The sequence below is a fragment of the Dermacentor variabilis genome, chromosome 3, assembly GCF_050947875.1.
Source record: "Dermacentor variabilis isolate Ectoservices chromosome 3, ASM5094787v1, whole genome shotgun sequence".
NCBI lineage: Eukaryota > Metazoa > Arthropoda > Arachnida > Ixodida > Ixodidae > Dermacentor > Dermacentor variabilis.
In genome coordinates this window covers 141,696,410-141,715,695 of record NC_134570.1, presented here as the reverse complement: position 1 = coordinate 141,715,695, position 19,286 = coordinate 141,696,410, and the positions used below count along the sequence as shown (strand labels likewise).

Below are 19,286 nucleotides of genomic sequence, written 5' to 3'. Positions count from 1 at the left end.
TTTGTCAAATTCACTGGTGGGCAAGCTGATGGATCCTGCTGGGCACGTAGGATGTGAAGGGTTTCATATCTTATCTCATATCATATCAGATCTGACAGTCGTTTAGGGATGACAACGTTGCAAGCACAATTCCCGAAGGTAGAACATGGGCGGATAAGCCGAAGTTGAACACAGGCAGATAAGTTTAATTGTTGATAATTTCGACAACCGTGGGTGGTAGGGTCACTTTGTGTGCCAGGACAACGTCAATAATAGGGGATGCAACGTAATCCCTGTCAGCGACAGAAGGAGAGAGCGTCAAAAGAACATAAGCAGTGGATTGGGGCGGCAATCGCACGAACTCTAGAGCACACAGTTGCGTAGGGCTACCAGCAAGAGTCTCAGGGACAGAAGGGAGTTCAAGTTGAAGGACACCGGCGCCACGGTCGACAAGGGCTGAATGTGTGGACAAAAAGTCAATGCCGAAGATCACGTCGTATGGCCACTGCTCAATCACCAGAGGCAGAACACTTGTCCGATGGCCAGATATAGTCGGCGACGTCCGACGGCTCCAGCAGTGCCGCGCAATATGTCCAACTCGAGAGCACGCGAAACATATTGGGCGATAATCTGGCGTCCTCCACTCACTAAAGGGTTTGTCCCTCGGTGCGACTAGCGCAACTGATGGCGTGATTGGTGTGACTGGTGGAACGCACACGGCGCAGACAGAGGAGAGTCCCAAATTAGCGACCTCCTGTCGAACCACGGCTTGAATCAAGGAAACTATAGACTGGTTGGCAGTCGGGAGACATCAGGCACAAGAGGAGCTGGTGACATTGCTTCTATTTCACGACGAATGATAGTTGTCAAAGCGTCCGAAGCAGGCGATTGTAAAGTCGGTGGCGGTTCTTCGCATGATGACGCTGCGGCAGTATTCGGGAGCCTGGTGAATTGCTGGGTGATACGGCGGCAATTCGCTTGTTCGAATCGTCGACTCTTCCACAATGGTATCCACGGTAGCACAGTTCCTGAGTACCAAGAGGCTGAATGCGCTGTCGGCGCTACGTTTGAGTATGCGCCCGATCTTGTCCGCTTCGGACATCAACTTTGCGGCAAAGTTCTAGAATATCCTGAATATACGAAATGTATTATTCACTAGATGACTGCGCGCGAGAGCCAAGTTCTTCTTTAGCAGTTGGCTGGCGACCCAAGGGCTTGTAGAACAAGTCGTTCAGTATTTTTCTTTTTTTGCATAGGTCCCAGCTGGGGAGATCGTGCTCATGTGTCTCGTACCGGACGTGTGCGTTTCCCTTAAGATAACCACATTTGCCAGCATAAGCATATCGTCACACCTGTTCTTTTTGCTGACACGCTCATACCAGGAAATCCAATCCTCAACGTCCATGTCATCTGCGCACAGAAGGTGCCTAGATCTTATGGAAGCGATAAGATGACAGACGGCAGGGACCGCTGTTCCGGCGCGGTGAGTGCTTCAGTGGCCATCGCCGATGGAACAGCGCGGCGACCAGTTCGGAGCTCCATGCTGGGGGTGATGGTGATGAAGGGGCAGCGTACCCCGCACCTCCGCGAGAAATGTTGCACAAAAAAAACGTATATTTCCAAATATTTACATGTAAGGCGAGCAGCACAGGAGTCACAACAGCCAAGATGGCGAGGAGCAATTTCTACGTCGTATTCATCGATGCCGGCCTAATGCGTCAAACGTCTGTCCCACAGCAATATAAGGGTGGTGATGGTGCTGATGATGATGTTGACGATGACAGTAAATGGAAACATTGCGATACAACTGACCGTAGCAGTGTGGCTGCGACGGGCAAGGTTCGATGACTTAGGGCGCAGGCAAACAACGCGCTTTAATTCAGCAACATAGAATCGGCAGACGGTCAAACAAACCAAAACTGACATTCCAATGCGCATTCATTGCTGGGGCAAACTAAATGCGCGGGGAGACCGCAGCGCGACGGTGAGCAGGCAGAACTTACCGGACATGCCACGCCCTCTGTCGTACTAAGCGCTCACTATGTGGCGGGCTTCATGGGCACGCGGATCTTACTCTACGCAAAAGCCCATTTTAAGCTTTCGCGAAGAGCAAAGCTTCGCTGTTGCGAAAAATAAATTCCGTGGACTCGGTGACATTTTTCAACTACAAAACTTCGATTTTGAAAACAGATATACATGTCTCTTAGTAGCGTTTTGCTATATAGTGATGTCTACGGCATGGCATTTCTTTCCTTGCATGAAAATTCCACCCGTTTGGATTTCTGCTTAAAACAATAGTCCAATATTTCGCTATCCTGCACGGGTCTTGAAGAAAATGGTATGGAAAGAAAGTCTAATAGGAGGAGAAAACCATGGGGATGAAAACCAGGCAACAAGATGAGAGACTTTAACAATTTGTTCATGATTTCATTGATATATACCAGTGTGAGGTGCTGATAGCCACTGAATATAATGTTACTGTGGACACGGTCATTCCAAATTTAAGATACTATGAGCAGTTTAACTTGTAGTTAGGTATTCACCCTAAGAGTGTATGACAGCAATGTGCGTAGAAACCGAACTTGATATTTGGGTCTGGACTAATTAAGGTGTAGTCCCCGCTCAACAGCGGGAAAAAGACGTCAAGCCTGACTAGATCAGCATGGAACGGTGGTCATCAATGGGCCGTAAATTAGGCATGGAAGTTATAATTTGCGCTGTTTCACTGGTTAGTCGTTCCGTTCATTGATTAACTGGTCTTTCCGTTGGCTGGTTGTAACTTTAGTAGGACGGGGAAAATCATAGGACAGTGCACCAACAAACAATGCTTCCTAACTATATACTTCTGCGATATTCTTCAGCAGAACGAACCACAGCAATACTTAAACCCGAAAAGAGCCTCTTAGATCACGTAGCTAGTTTCCAACAAGATTACTCGAGGAAACTCTCCCGCTCCTATCGTTCAGCATGGGAACGATAGGTGATTCGTTCAATCTTCAGGCGCTCTTGTGGCCGTGGTGATTACGCTTCGGCTTTCAAAACTTCCAAGGAGCCATACCTTTAGAAACGCACGAAGACACTAAGTTTCTGTGAAGATCACTTCGAGTTGTTTGCATCTACGAGTCAATTATTAGTTTGTTGAAAATTATCAACGTGCAAAGTCACAACGCCGCTTCAAGCCAGAAAGACGAGTCAATAGGCAGGGTGCACGTTCTGGGGCTCGTTGGTTGGGCAATGCGCCAACGTAGTCGGGAAGCGCATTTACACGAGTGTCTGCGCGCTGCTATACAGTGTGTGCATCCATCCAAATTTCAGTGGTACGCTATTGTAGGCAAGAGCATCGATAGAATAATCGAAATAATCGAATCACCCGAGATGACCCGTTGTGACATCGAATGCGTCAGGGCACCTTCTAGTGCTCCGACAAAGAATTGACGATGCTGAACTTGCAACGAGGAAGCTCCATAATACAGCACGCGTGTCATGTTGGCTTTGCTGTTCTATTTTTGTGATTTTCGTGCAAATTTTCTTCACATCGTTTTCAATGTATATATATATATATATATATATATATATATATATATATATATATATATATATATATATATCTTATTACACTTTTTCTTCTTTTTTGAAAGAGCCACCTGGAAGTCAGCGCTGTGTTTCGTCCCAGATCTCGTCTATTGTGTCCAAGTTTTATTTTCGCGTTCTTAGTTTAATTTAGTTTACAGACAAATCCATGTCCTCCTCATTATTTCCATAATAACATTATTTCCGCTCGCAGCTCCAGTACGCTACTAGCGCCAGAGTTCCCTCTAGTAACTTATTTTAAAACCCTGCGTCTCAGACAACCACTTGGGGCATATTCCCCTATTGTGGGCGAGCTCCACCACTGCATGAGCTGGCGCCACCGTCGGCGTGACGAGGCATGTGGGATCACGTCGACATAGAGGCTGCGTCGGCTACTTCGGAAGCGCCGATCGAAGCGAGCTGAAAACGAAAGTTTAAAGTCCCACCTGCGTTGCGGTTCTGATTAAGGGTGAGGCTTCGCCGCCTTGGGTGTCTGCTTGACAACATTTGAAAGTACTCTAATAGGTAGTGGCTGCCTTTGGAGGCGAGCAGCATGGTAGGCTACTGCTCGGTACCGCAGTACCGGACGTACGCAACGGAGCCCTGTGCTAGCCTTATTCCCACGTAGCAGCAGGACAATGAGCTGCGTGAAGCTTGGCTCGCGAAACTTAGAACCGGCAGACAGCCATCGGCTACAACTCGGGTATGCAGCAAGCACAGACGCGAGGATTCTGCTACGGCGCCAGGACTGCGGTGTTCGGCGAGTAGCAGAAAACGCGCACTGAGACGCTCGCCCGCGCCCGCTGCCCGGCTAATGTCATGACGGTTTGGTCTATGAACTTGTTGATGCTAGATACTGGCAAGTTCACTGAAATGGAAAGGGAGCGGTAAGACGCATATTAAAAAAAGGCATGGCATATGGTCATGTTTGTGTTATGAATTAATGCACTGGATTGCCAAAAAGCAGAGGGAAATCGCATGCTGAGAAGACCGATAAACATAAAGTGCGATGCAACTTGAGAAATAATACTGACATGTCCAAGAATTTAGAAGACAAATGAGATTGAATTGTCGTGACGGGACATCACACTCGCCGTAGGCGTCGAAGTCTCTATAACGAAATTATTTTTGAACAGTTCTGATAGCGTCCACGCAACAATGGTTGCTAGTGTACTGTCAAATGTTCATATGCTGCGGCCTAAAGCTCACGGCACGGTGCGAAAACGCGCTCACAGCGAAAGCAAAACATTGTGCGCGGACATGCATGCAGACGCGCTGTCTGGCGCTGCGAACCCGTGTGATCGTTGCACTGAGGCTTCGTTCTGTTATGCCCCATTTGGTCATACAGACAGCCCACTATAAGAACATATTTCACGTAGTTTACTCAAAGCGTTTGCCTACCTTTCACGCAAGAAGCCGGTTCGGCAGACTCCATCGCGGCGATCGCGCACAGTGGCGTTCACTGTATACGTATTCGGTAAAGAAATAGCGTCTGTAAACGATTCTGTGCTTTCAGTTTGCCCAAGATTATTATATCGACAGTCAAAAACTTCACTCGTTTATAGAGTACTTACACAAATGTCCAGGAGGGCTGGCGCGTGGTGTTTTTATTGAGCTCCGTAAGCGAAGCCTATGAGGAGCGTGCCGCGTGATCCCTCATACTACGCAAGCGAGGCGCTTCCGACAGATGGCGACTCCGTAAGTCCTCGCCCCCAATAGCCTATAGCCTTTCCAGGCATCGCGTCCTCCAAGCTCACCTGCAAGGTCAGAAACTGCCACGCCCGTGGCTCGACGCGGCGCACGGCGTCCCTGCAGGCGCGAATGCGAAGTTTCAACGCATCACGGGCGTTCACGTCGAGCGTCTCCTCGAGGCGCGAGGTGGACAGCGGTAGGAGCCGCTCGAACAGCAGGTACCGCACCAGGTTCATCGCGCGGCCCGTCGGCGCCTCCTGGTGCAGGAAGACGCCCAACTCGTGCACCTGGAACCAATGACAGGAGGGTTTTATCAGCTAAAATCCCACTGACGCAATGTTTTCCTATACAAACTCTATAGCGAGCTTCTCGCGTGTAATTAGGGTGACAATTAGTAACTATGAAGATGGGAAAATAGTCACCAAGATATTTTAATTTAATACTAACGTACTTCGCCTCCAGAGCGCTTAGTTGGATAGACCCCAACTTCCCGCAGTCGCGTTACAAATGCGGTCACGCATGCTGCTCCTTCGACCACATGCTCTCGCTGTGCCTGTACAGCGCGGGCTCCGACCTACAATACAACTCCAAGTGCGAACCCTTACTGAAGAGCTCGGGATTCACGCACCAACTACAGGCCGTCCAGCGGGCTCGTGACTTCGCAGAGTCTTCACCTCCCGGTCCCATCGTGGGCGGAGCCACCAATTTGATTGGGGAGCCTTCGGCTCCTCGCAATCAAGTTTTCCTGGACACTTCAATTGTCAAACTAGCGTTGGTTTCGGACGGTCCCGATGTCGTCGACATTATCGTGATGTCATCAACACAGTATAAAGTTTACCAACTTCGTGTAGTAATAAGGTTAGGTATGATGGCGTTGTTCATTCAAATATAATCATAAGTTCTGCGCCCGTTTCTTGTAGCTGCGCTGGGGCGCGACAGCCGCAGCGATCGTAGGCACGGGACGAACTATTATATTGTAGCATCGTGGTGCATCGCCTGTTGAGCTACAATATCGAGATCCGTTCGTAAAAATGAGTGCTGTCGAGTTAGTAAGCGCGTTCGCCAGTATATCTCTCGTGATTTAGAAGGTTGGCACCACAAATGAAAAAGAAGTTAGGAAAATAATGGCAAGTTTATGACGCCATGTAAGTATTATTCTAAATTAAGGACCCCTCACCAGGTTTGAGCACTGAAAAGAAGCATGGTGCGTGGAAACATGTGATGATGACCGTGTTTGCAAAATGCATATTTCGAGCGGCCAGTCCACTCGCAAACAAGTATGACGTCAGAGATCTCGCCTACCACGTCGCGGATCCGGCCTACAGCGCACATATAAGTCTTAATAGTAACAAAAACACAGAAACTGCCATGAAACGTAGAACACGCAAAACCGTCACAAAAAGAAATGCGCCTCAATGCAAGAGAGGAAAAGGAGGGAAAGCTATTGATGTGTAGTAGACATCATGACGCCACGGACCACTTTCAAGATATCCGTCTTTAAATTGTTGTAAAAAGTACATTCGCGTTTAATTAAAGTTCCCAAAAGCACTTGTATATCGATTCAAGGCAATCTTAACTGGAAGACCAATGCATTTCTTAGCAGATTTTCGGGACGAATATTTCGAAAGTGCTTCAGGGTATAGGATTGCTGCTAACCACACATGACTCCACTAATACTCGACTTAAATTTTTGACGTTATGACATCAGCCTTAAAAATAAATAACTAAAAAGCTTTTATAGCGACTATCTAATTACCTGAGTGAACATTGCCATTTGTTGTACTTTCCATGTCCTCGTTTTCAGATAAATCCACCTGTACCGACGCAATTGTGCTATATGATCCGGGCCATTTAAGAAAAGCCGCGTCCTGGCCAAAAAAAGCAACACCGAGTATGCGGAACAGCGCAAAATAAACACCTGGACACTATAGGAGGGCCCCTGGTGCACTTTTCTCTATCCTTGTTTCCGTTCGTGCTGTGCCGCAGACTAAACAAAGGTTACAGTTTGCACGAGTGTGATGTACTACGATTAAACACCAGGTTGTCGTCTCATATAACGGAAATGCGACTTCTGGCACCTATATAGTGATACCCACCAGAGAAGGCGTGGCGCTGGCGACCTCGCTGGACATGCTGTAGTGGAAGACAGCTGGAAGGTAGTGATTGGCCAGCGCCACGAAATACGCTGCTTTCACGAACGGCAGTAGCGACTCGATTCTGCGGACCTGCATATCGAGGCGCACAGCGGTCACGCCGCAGGAATACCAGTTTCGTACAAAAATTACTGCAGGGGGAACTGCCGCTTTGTCAACGGTAGCTGTACATATGGTGCTTCAGTCACCTTTGTAATGATGGGTATAGTACGTGAATTTGCACAAGCTTCGTCCTTCTTGGTCGAAACAGCTTGGAAACTTCGAAAATTGACCGCTTTCAAAGAAGCATCGCGTTAAAATAAAGTTATGTGGTTCGACGTCCCGAAACTGCACAACAGGTCATGAGGGAGGCCACTATGGATGGATCCGGAATAATTTTCACCACCTGAGCCCGTATTCACAAAAATCTTTTACGCTACAATTGCTCGCAAGGGGAAATTCCAGCAAATAGTGATATGCATGGCGTAGAGCGCCTAAAAATGAAAACCTTCGTGAATTCGGCCCCTCGGGTTCTTCAACGTACAACCGATCGAAGCACGGTACATGAGCGTTTTATGCTCCGCAACACACTACGATAACCACTGAACCACCGCGGTGAGTGAAGGGGAGCATTCACGTGATGTCACGTATGGCATTTTGTTGTTCTGTTGACAGCTTCCACTGTGCTGCTGCATGGGATAAGCGGGTCAATATAAAGCGCTCCTTTTCACTTTGCTGGCTGCATTACAGTATGATGGCGACAGTGCAGCCTCTCCCTATCGCGTTACAAACGCAATGATTGGCGATGAGTCGGCGAAGGGCAAATAACCAGTCTTGCAGAGGAGTTCTCGAATTAGAATGGGCAGCGCCGCCCAGAGGTCTGGAACTTATCGAGATCAATCAGCGGGGAGGGCCCAGGCAGAGACCACGGCGTAACGAAGAACAAAACGTTTTATTACATCGGTACGAGTGGTAAGCTTGATAAGCTGCTCGTAACGAAGATGGAAAGCACAGGTTGAAGCTGAAGCTGGCGATAGGACCGATCCTTTCATAGCTTCTTTGGAACAGTCACCCAGGAGAGGGTGCCGGTCCCTATCAGAGAGTTCCGCGCAACCAGGAAAACCTGGGGACTTATTCCTTGGAAATATTGCTTCTAAATATGCAAGTAGTATACGGACGAGGACACGCTTTGCTCCTTTTGTCTCTAGCTGAGCTGCCCCGCGTAACAGCCGGATGAATACTTCGGAATAAGTTCTCCCTCCCTTCATCATTCATGGCGCCACGTTCTGGTGTTCGACAGGGTTTTTCTGATCGCATGATTATACGATTTCTCTTTTTGACTTCTACAGTAGGTACTCTCTTTTCCTATACTTCAACATCGGGCCTGACACGAAGGCTTCCTGCCATAGGGAATGAAGCTCGGGGAAGGGGTGAAGGGGTCGGGGTCGTTGCTCAAGTAGATGCTGCTTTAGCAGTCACAGACCAATTAATAGTAACACATCGTTATTGCGAATTTGTTTCATTGTTAGACATTCATTTCCAGGTTATACTGCAGTTCTTGTTCACTCCTAGCCTGCACATGTGCAGAACGTGCCTATGTGACACCTACTCCCGTCGCCGATGGCTCTGCCATTCCAGCTGCAAATTTTATTCTACATGCGCTCCACTGACACGTGCCAACTACTGAAGACAAAAGAACTTACGCCTCGCGATTACGAACTCTGTAATGGCCGCTATGGTCCCATTTGGGCGCAAGGATAAATGGCGGTTACACGGAGCAAGGCGCGTCATCTACTGTAGTATCTAGGCAACGGCCGTTCTGAAAGCCAGATTCCCCAGCAAGATGTCCCCATAGATTAGGCAAAGACATACTTGGAAACAATAAATACTTTGTTAGCGCAAAACAACAGACACAAGAAAGACGACCCAGGACAAGGCGCTACTGTCAACTGACATCATTTTATTGCGTCATTCCTTTATAGACTGCAGAAACTAGAGGAACATGCGCAGTGTGCACCATGTGCAGGAACCACCAGCATCCGATCACAAGAGCGCACCTTGTCCTGAGCGCCTTGTCCTGTCGTCTTTCTTGTGTCTGTTGTTTTGCGCTAAACAAAGTATTTATGTATTCGCACCAACGAGGCCGCCAACGCATTCTGTTGAGCATACTTAGGAGCGAGATTCCCCTACAAAATGTCCCCGTATTTCTCTGACCATACGGACCTCCATACAAAATCCGCTGCCCTAGGAGATTGGGGGAATCATCAATGTCCGTACACGCGGTCTGGCGCGTCAGTCTTGTCCAGAGATATTGGTGCGAGTCAAGTGCCGCTTGAGTAGGAGAACATTCGCAACGGGGGACAAACGCACACGTTAATGCGTGGGGCACGCCCATTCACACAAGCACTGTGCTTTCGGTGTTTTAAATTTACCTATCCGAATTGTCGCCATAGTCCGAGCGATAGATTGAATAACTGGGCGTTGTCTTTGGGCACTCGATACGAATTTTAGACCCAAAGGCGAGCCGTAACACCAATGGCCATAGAGAGTTACAGAATTGGTGCCAAGGGCAGTGAGTGCCGTCGAAGACCGCGCAGAGCTAGGTAGTGTGATGGCATTAGAAAACTTGCTCGCATAGGTTGGTGTCAACTGACAGAAGACAGTGTTGGTTGAACACCGCTGGGGCTTTCGTCTTGTAGTGAACCTAAACGATGGTGATGATGATCACGCAGTTGCGCAGAAAACCTATAGGCTCCGAGTGTTGAGCAAAAAAAAATGCCATATTGTTTACTGTCCCCTTAAGGCCCTGAGGCATTACACAAGGATTGAAATTTTAAAGTCTAAAGCCCAACCAATGACTTAACAAGAACTTATGAATCCACAAGCACAAAAAGTAAACAAATCGATGTGCTGCCAATCATTCCTAACGGAACGATCGCAGCTCTCGAGCTCCCTCTAGTAATTTTTGTCGGAATTTCATGGCCACAAGTATTTTCACGCGTTGCGCCCGCTATTGCCATCAACAGATTATCGATAGCAGTACAAAGTCCACCGTGGCGCTGTATGTGTAGCGTTCCTGCATACATTCATGTCTCCTTGCGCATAGAGGGAAAGCATGCAGTGCTTGTATATTGTAAGGATTTTTTTCTTCCACTTTTGCCCAATTCTTATCATTCGCCGCGCCGAGTGACCGATTGCAGGGATAACGGCGACGGGGCTCCTGCGATCTATCAGTGCACGGCAAATATAGAAATGAAAATGAACACAATTTCTGCAAGATAGAGCCACCGAACGACTGACTCACTGATTTCTAAGAATGTGCAAACACTTGAAATTTTTAATACGCGTCGACCTTTCCTATTCGATTCTAGACTTTGTCCAATGTTTATTCCTGTTCGAATATGAGGGATTGGAGTGTGCAAGGAGAAATACATGCGAGCGGTGACTGTTTTAGGCTAATACTGCTGCAGGAAAGGCGGCGGTTCACCTGCACCAACCTAGACGACGACGGAGCGCGAGGGCTGACTATTGATGGGCAAACAAGAAGAGCCCTTCGATGTGATAGCAACCACCGCATTCCGTGGAAGCGGTAAAGACCGTCAAGGCCAGGCTACGAGCTGACTGTCACGAAAGCTGGCCGTCACTAATTGATGCAAGGAACCAACCATAGGCGTATATACCAGGGGTTGGGGGAGGAAAGCACTCACCCACCACTGTCAAAAGCGGGGGGCAAAGTGTGCCATTTTCAGACAACCCGCTTTTGCAAGTGGGCACTTTCGGCTGCTCGTTGGAAAGTCCAACAAATCTACAGCTGAGCCTAAAGTTTCTTTCTTAAAGGGACACTAAAGGCAAATATTCCTGATTAATAAGAATATACTTGGTAACATACAGGAATTCTATAGCATTAACGAGAGGGTGGCAGGTCTTGTCGTGAAACTTAAGAGGAAGCTTTAGCTCGGGCCCAACTCCGACGCGGCCTATTCAAATACATGTAAAACGCAAAAACGGTTTTATGAGATAACCCCTGGACCGATTTTAGTGAAATTTGTTGCATTTGAGAGAGAAAGTTAAATTCTAGTGACTGTTGCAAGCGGAATTTCGATTTAGGGTCTGAATTTTGTTAAAATGATTTTCAAATATTCGACCGTTTGAAAAATATAGAAGAACGAAGTTTACAAATTCATAGCTCTGCATCAAAACAGATATCGCGCTTCTGTAAATGGCATCCATTAGATCATTCAAAGCGGACAAATTCGATATGTCATTTTGCATCGTACGTGAATTTGTTACGTTGGTTAAAAGGGTTCTACAAAAGCCATGTTTCCATAATACAACATTCTTTTTATATTCATGTGTAACATATCAATTTGGCCCGCTTTAGGTATACTATTAGATGCAATTCACAGAATTGCATTATCCTTTTTTGTTTTAGAGTTTCAATATTGTAAACTTGATAGTGTCGTTTTTTGAAAATGTTGGGTTCTTGCCGATTTTTACTAAACAATTGAGGACCTAACTCAAAAATTCCGAACCAACAGTCACTAGAGTTTAAGTTTTTCTTTTAAATGCAACAAATCTCGTCAAATTTGGTGGATTGGTTACCGAGAAAAACGAATTCTCCTTTTACATGTATTTAGATAGGAGCACTCGAGCTAAAGCTTCCTCTTAACAAGAGGTACAAATTGAAAGTCGTACAGGCCTACGCCACTACATCCACTCATGATGACCAGGAAGTCGAAAGATTCTATGAAGACGTGGAATCGGCGATGCGTTAAGTCAAAACAAAATACACTATGCCGATGGCCGACTTCAATGCCAGGGTAGGCAAGAAGCAAGCTGGAGACAAGTGAGTGGGGGAATATGGCATAGGGTTCCATATGGATTCCAAAATCGAAGGCTGTCTTCCTTGAATATTCGTGTTCAATTCGATTCCGATATTTCGCTGTTAGAAGGCATCTACTAATCTCATTTAATGATTGAGAGACACGAAGGCACAGCGAAAAGTTAACCTAATAAAACTGTGCTGTTCGTGTGCTGCTATTAACGCCTACGTGTCCCAAGGAATGTTTTATTGGTACGCTTTGGCAAATTCGTTGAGTCCCGAGAGCCCATTTGCTTATGTACCTTGAATAGACTTCTCGCAAAACAAACTCAAACTCAAAGGTGATGCGATGATTTCTTTGTCCGTCTTACTGCTGTGGCCAGCACGTACAGCTGTGAGCGCTCCGGAAAACGCCGCACCAGATCACTCCGTGACAGAACCACATTGCCGACACAGCGACACCCGTTGATGATACTCTCGCGAATGCTTTGGCCCGCCTACAGACCTGCACAAACAGCATCCCTCCCGGCGAGAGGGGAGCCTCGTGAAGGCGCTCTCGCAGCGCATCCAGAGCCCGGCGAACGTCCGCCGCGATGCTCTTGAAACGCAGCATGGTGCCGTTGTGGGCCACAGCCCGCACAGCGTCCTCGATGCTCGTCGCGGTGCGCTCCACGAGCGGAGGGTCGGTCGGCTCCAAGTCCAACTGCAGCCCCGCTACGCGCGTCGAGGAGTCGTCCGCGACCGACCACGCCCGCAGACGAACGTTCAGCAGCAGCGGGAGGCCGTAGCGCAGGGAAAGCCTGCACGCCGCGGAGCGTGGTATGACCACGCTCATCGACTTTGACACTTCCGAGCGTCGCTCAACGCTAGCTGCGCTTCATTGTCGCGACCATCATTATGTAGGCTACTCTTCGAGATAAAACAGGTTTTTAACACGAAAGTGTGTAATGCCGGGCTCCGCCGCAAATATGTTCCGTGTACAGGCGCCGACAAAAGCGGTATACTCCACGCAGCGGCACACTAAGGTCCCTCGGCACACTGCATCACGACGCCATCTACAGGCGGCATCTAGGATCGAGACAGCCAATGGCCAATGCCTGCACATAATGAACTCTCCCGGAGAGTATACCCGGAGGTATACTCTCCGGCTCCCGCTGCGTAGAGTATACCCCTTTTGTCGGCGCCTGTACGTACGTCACGCTATGACCACGCAAATTCGCGACATGCCGGAATTTTGCCGTTTTGTACATACCTAATGGTTAAGAAAGCAGGCATAGAAAGGTTTACTTTATAAAATGAGTTTTACTCTTGATTACGTATGTTAGTTGCCATGAGGATATTTAAGAATCATTTTTTTCAGAGTAATTTTGTGGACAACGTGACCGACAGTCTGGCCACCTCAAGTAAGAAAATAGTAAAGATGATAGTGTTTGAAAGTGTGTTGCAGCCACGTTGTAAGGTAAATACTCTTTATAAGATACTCGAGAGGCGTGGTCGACCAGATAAATTGGTAACAGTGCGCGCCCTTCGGTCCGGTGACAGCAGCGGATGTCTATCGGCGGAATGACGAGCTTCAAGAAAGGTTTTATCTACCGTTGCTATAGCAACCGGCGCTTCGCGGGAAATTTGAATTTAATGACAGACGGGTGCCCTTTCTGCTACGTCACTTCTCAGATGTACAGCCGCAGTTAACGGGAGCACGTGATAGGCATCCTTCCTCCGCCGGTGACCTAGTTTCGCCGCGTCACGCAATCATTTCGAATCTCCTGCGAAACGCTGTTTGCTATACCAACGGGAGATAAAACCTTTTGTATTGAACTTACTTATTAGCTAGCCGTTGGCGTCAGCGGACCGACGGGTGCGTAACGCTTTTACTTAATTTGGACGATCGCGCCATCGCGAATCGCAAGCAGGCCGAGAAGTGTCCCCACTTAAAGAGCATGTATCTTGCACCGTGCTTGCGGTCCAAGAAGTCAAATTCGATCGGCGTCTACGAGTGACCCCGTTCCCAGCACGTTCTTCGCGCTTTTTGAAGGTGAGCACCTACAACCGTCATCGCTCGATGGGGCCTCAACGGCTCAGGCCGTTCTTACGCATCTACAAGCCTTTGAACAAGTGTGTGGGCGCTCATGTATCGATGCCGCCGGAGCTCTGACGACGCAGTTTCGCCACATGCGCATTCACCGCCGCGTCGTATACATGACTTGCACCGACGTCACATCCGGTCACCGTGAGATGCCTGTCGGCCATGCTGACGAACCGTTGCCGGGCCACTCCTCGCTTACGGCCGCCTTTGTCAGCTCGCGTCGTGTTGGTTCGCGACCACTCGCAGCTTCAATGTGGTTTTGTGCGCAGTCGTTGGCTGCTCCAACCGTAACGACAGCTCCAGGCGAAAGAAGAAGCCTAGGCCGCTATTTTATAGCGATGCCTTATGCCTTATTCTATGCTATTCTTATCATCCACCACACACGGCCGCCTGATCCCGTTGATAATGTGGGCAGACCGTCGCTCTGACCACTGGCCAAGCGCGAAAAGCCTGAAAAAGCATAGAATCGAAAAAGGCATCGCTACAAAATACCGGCCCTACTGACACGAACTTCTTCCGAATTCCTAAGATCGTCGTAGGCAGGTGCGAGCGCTCTAAGACGCTCAGCACACATCGGCGCACGTTATGGCTGGCTCGCATTAATCGAACCGATCTGGACCCCCGGAACCCCAATTTACGTGTGCGCGGAGCGCACTTCGTGACAGGTAAGAGGCTTGTGCCGTGAACTAAGTGTTCACGAAAGCGTAGGAAGCAAGGACTACACCCTGAAGTAAATGTTTTTGATTCGCAGGGACGCCATCCAATTTGTTCGATAGCACGAACCCAGACTGGGCCCCATCGCTGCATCGCTGAGCCTTTGAGAATGGTTGACCTGCGAAAACAGGTGATCGGGTTGTACACAAACGTGAACTTTTTACAAAACGGGTGTATGCGCACCAGATAACCTGGCCGCGAACAGAAAATGTTTTCGTTCTTCAGGCAGTGTAAAAGAACAAGCATTGTTTATCTTCATTACTGTATTTTTACAGTGGAAATCAGACCACTCGGGGCGGAATTGGAACCTCGCAGCATTTGCTGACAAGCTCGGTAAATTTTGGTACACGGACGTAATTGAAGTTTGCCCGTCATCTAAAAACGGTGCCACCATATGCAGACGCACGGTTTATTTTTCACTCCGCGTAAATCACAATAATGGCAGGCTATTTTTCGAGAAACGTGCCAGAAAAGGTTCTTGAGCTCACCTCTCCGAGGAGAAGCACCTTTGCCCACAAGCTTCTCACCCACCCGTTGGTGAAATACTTGAGTGCTTCCATTGACTTGAAGGCTTTCACTTCTGCCAACGTCACAAAGCTGGAGGAGTAAACAAGATAGTTTAGGATATCCCACTGGGTCACTTCAGGGAACACATTCACGTCCATTGTCCTGTCGACGCCCGGTCGCAGCGTGTACGGGTCCATACCGTAGCAAATTTGCACCTCTTCTTCACAGCGTACGCGCACCGATCCCACACGTTCAGAGTAATAGCCTGCACTGAATGGCTCCCTCCACTGGCGAGGAGGCATCGTGCCCGAAAGGATAAGAAAATAATCCACAGCGTATCGGCAGCGGTCAGGCGTCACAGGAAAGGCACTTGACGGTACGGACCGCACGGACGGACAGCTGCGGAACCAGTGAAACGAAGAATGGTTCGCGAGCATGGACGCCAACGCTTGATTGGGGCGGAAGTGACGTCACGTGCAAGCCATGTATATACTTATGACGCCTGGTAGCCTCCGGAGTGCTGCTTACGCTGCGCAGCAGCACAGGGCTCACGTGCTTGCTATCACCGGCATTGCTTCGCCCTTTGGGCAAAGCTGCAATCGATAAAAGACTGTACGCGTTTGTAGACATGTATTTGCGAAGTAACGACGAAGCTGCCACTGCTTCATAGAATACGCGTTTTACTTTCGTGTTTTGACGTGCAATTCCTAAGGAAGACGGACCAACCAATTTTTTCTTTGCCGCTCCATGAAGCGATCCCGTCAGCACGCTACCTCTGCCCCGGAGAACCCTCGTGTGAGGTTGTCCCGCCTTCTTCCTTGCCGGTCAAATTGTCCGAGAAAAACGAAAGTCTCATCCTTGAAGACTGAGAACTGAAGCCTCAGACCAGAGCCAACGTTTCTAAAAAGGGCATTTTTTTCTAATCACGGCATTCTGCCGAAGACAAGCAATCTTTTCGAAACAATGGCTCCGTGCTGATGCTTCGCCTTCTTCACCTAATTTTGATAACCACTAGTCCCCGCCTTTCTATGACCATCTTGTCTTGCCGTTTGTGAACTGGTTCAGCGCAGTCGTCGCCTCTCAACGCACCGCGTGCGATACACGAGGCAGTCGAAACACATCTATGGCCTCCGGTATCTCCAGCCCCCACGCACGCCACGAAGTCTCGGAGACTATGCACAACGCGGTCATAAAGTCAGACGTTAAAGGGACACTAAAGGTTAATATTAAGTCAACGTGGACTGTTGAAATACCATCCCAGAAACCTCGAAACGCTTGTTTTGTGCGAAGAAGAGACTTAATTTAAGAGAAAATGCGTTCTGAAGCGTACGCGTAGCTCTAGCGCAGTTCAAACCACCCGCCCCCCGATCGAGGAGTATTGACGTCATGGTCTCATAGTGACGTTGCGCCGTCGGTGAGTAAAACGGCTCCTGCAGACGGCGCTACCGCTTTCCTGCGCAAAACGAGAACGCGCGGCCAGAAACAGAGCCAAGACAGAGCCGACAGCAGTGCGAAAGCGGAACTATGGTGGCTAGCGGAAGGGATAGCGCGCGACGATAAGCTTGTTCTTTATTTTATGACGCCAACTTCGACGCCCGTTGCAATGGACGACCCTGACAACGACACATTGGCTCGCGATGCTGGGCTCGAGTTCAGCGATTTAAGCACTGATGAACGTGACCTGCTGCTGAGGGCTCGCGCTGCCGGCGTCGTTGCGTACTACTACGCCGGCGGCCTGCTTTGAAAGGCACTCCACGCGACTTCAATAAGTCGTCGTTGAACTCGTAATCCTCTGGACGAAAGTGCAGCGAGCACACTGTGATTTTTCGGCTCTTTGCCAGCGCGCTGTGGCAGAGGTACGGCACTTAACCACTTCGAACGGAGAGGTTCGCTCGTTGGCACACAGTGATAAGTAACGTTGGATTCGCCGCTGCAACTGCCCTTGGCCAAGTTCCGCGGACCGTTCGCGCATCCCACGACATCACATGGACGTGGCATTCTCGCTGCTTGTTCCAAATGCAAGTTTCGCAAGCCATCAGGACCACCGTAGCACGACGCGATAAAGAAGCAACTGAAACTCCAAAGCACGCGCGGCGCAAAGTCGAGCGCGCAGAGTCGAGCGAAAACGAAACCTTTCGATCACCCGTACTACTCAAGGGTAACGTGAAAATGTTATTTTTTCTTCGAATCGAATAGAAGTAGGCAAGTGGCATTTTCTTCCGTCTTATAATCTAATGAAATGATCTTTTTAATACGAGTTTTTGAGTGCTATAGCGACATAAATTATGATGAGGAGCGCTTTCGTCATCGGGCTAGTAACGGAATGTCGCTGGGGGGTCTCAAATCGTGTCATGCATTTACCTCAATTTCTCGGTTATTAAAGCTCTGTTCGCGATAATATTGATGCCTTAGATGTTCTAGAGCATTGCTTTATGACTTTAACTTGACTTTCTGGTAACCTTTAGTGTCCCTTTAAGCAATACTAAATCTGCGATGCTTAACTCTAAATTCCTGGCACGTATGCCTCCCCGTATATTTAACGTTAAGGTCATTGAACAGTCAGTATGATCCGAAACAAATGTCGCGAAAAATGTCGAGCACTATAGTCGCTCAAGTCGAGCACCACGGAAAGGTCTGCGCAGTGCCTCTTTAAGACGATCACTATCTGAAAAACTAGCGAGTCTTCCATTGCAATTTTTTGCAGCATTTCATTTGGACGCCTTTTCGCACCTTGCATGCGCGCAGCGTAAGGCTGCGCTGACCTCGCCATTAGCAGAAATGTGACGAACGTTCACAGAGGTATCCACATTCAAGGAAGTGTCTCCGTCGGCCACCACCATCCAACCGAAGTTTGCACGAAACCATAACAGAAACCTTTTACGGTTCTCTCAGAAAGTAAGCTTTGCGTTTGAAAGAAAAAAAAACACTCGTTCTAGCTCGGCATCTGAACTCGGCACCGACGCCATTTCGTGACGCAAACAAATGAGCTAACCGCAAGGCTAGGGTGAAAGCGAAATCTTCAGTAGCTCGTAACACAGGTATATTGAATTACGCAAACAAGTTGCCTTTAAATCCGCAACGTCTAGGATGTTCCAGGGTGTATGAAGCTTCACAGGCAGAAGAGCGACTGTCTATAAATTGCAGTGGTGTCAGATGACGGGACCGGGAAGAATCTTTATTCAATAAACTGCGATGCTTTCTTTCTTAGAAACCATATAGCTGATTTTGTCTGCAGCTTTTTGCTACAACTAAGGCATATTCGCTAAAAATGTAAGAAGCACGAACACAACAACGACACGCACTTTGTCCATTTGTCTTTGTCATTGTTGTTTTCCTTTCTGCTCCAGCATCTTCCGCTTACATACCGGCTTTAGAATGCAAGACGAACTAGCTCGACAGCAAGTCCTCCTAAAATTTCTTTGTACGTTCGGAAGGGGATGTTAACTTCCCTTTGAGAAAACTCTTGCAGTTTTGAACGAAGGGGCGGGCGAACAATCATTTGCCGAGTCGAATTAGCTGCATCGGCTGGCCCCGAGGATGAAGGCGCGACCCCACCACCACGGCATGCAACCCCTTCCAGCGCCAGTGCCGAAGTGGCACAGTCACTCCCGCTCACCTGAACAGGATACTCAGTAGGCCGGCAGAATTGATTGCTACCGGCGTGTCTCTCCAGTGGATGCCCATTGCGTACGTGAACTCGCGCAGCTGGTGCAGGCCGTCTTCGCGACCTCTGCGGTACTCGTCGACGCAGTGGCGGAAGGCGTCCACTGCCCTCCCCGCGAAC

The 19,286-nt window shown here is 48.6% G+C and overlaps 1 protein-coding gene across 1 annotated transcript in view; it reads right to left on the bottom strand.

Moving 5' to 3' along the window:
• Nucleotides 1–16,683, bottom strand: part of LOC142576337 (uncharacterized) — a 29,872-nt gene extending 13,189 nt beyond the window's left edge. The window contains exons 1-3 of the mRNA XM_075686431.1: nt 15,484–16,683; nt 7,338–7,466; nt 5,307–5,528 (exon numbers count right to left, since the gene is read on the bottom strand). Of these exons, the coding sequence (XP_075542546.1) occupies nt 5,307–5,528; nt 7,338–7,466; nt 15,484–15,939 (807 nt within the window). The 5' untranslated portion in view covers nt 15,940–16,683. The remainder of the gene's footprint in view (nt 1–5,306; nt 5,529–7,337; nt 7,467–15,483) is intronic.
• Nucleotides 16,684–19,286: the final 2,603 nt, after the last annotated feature.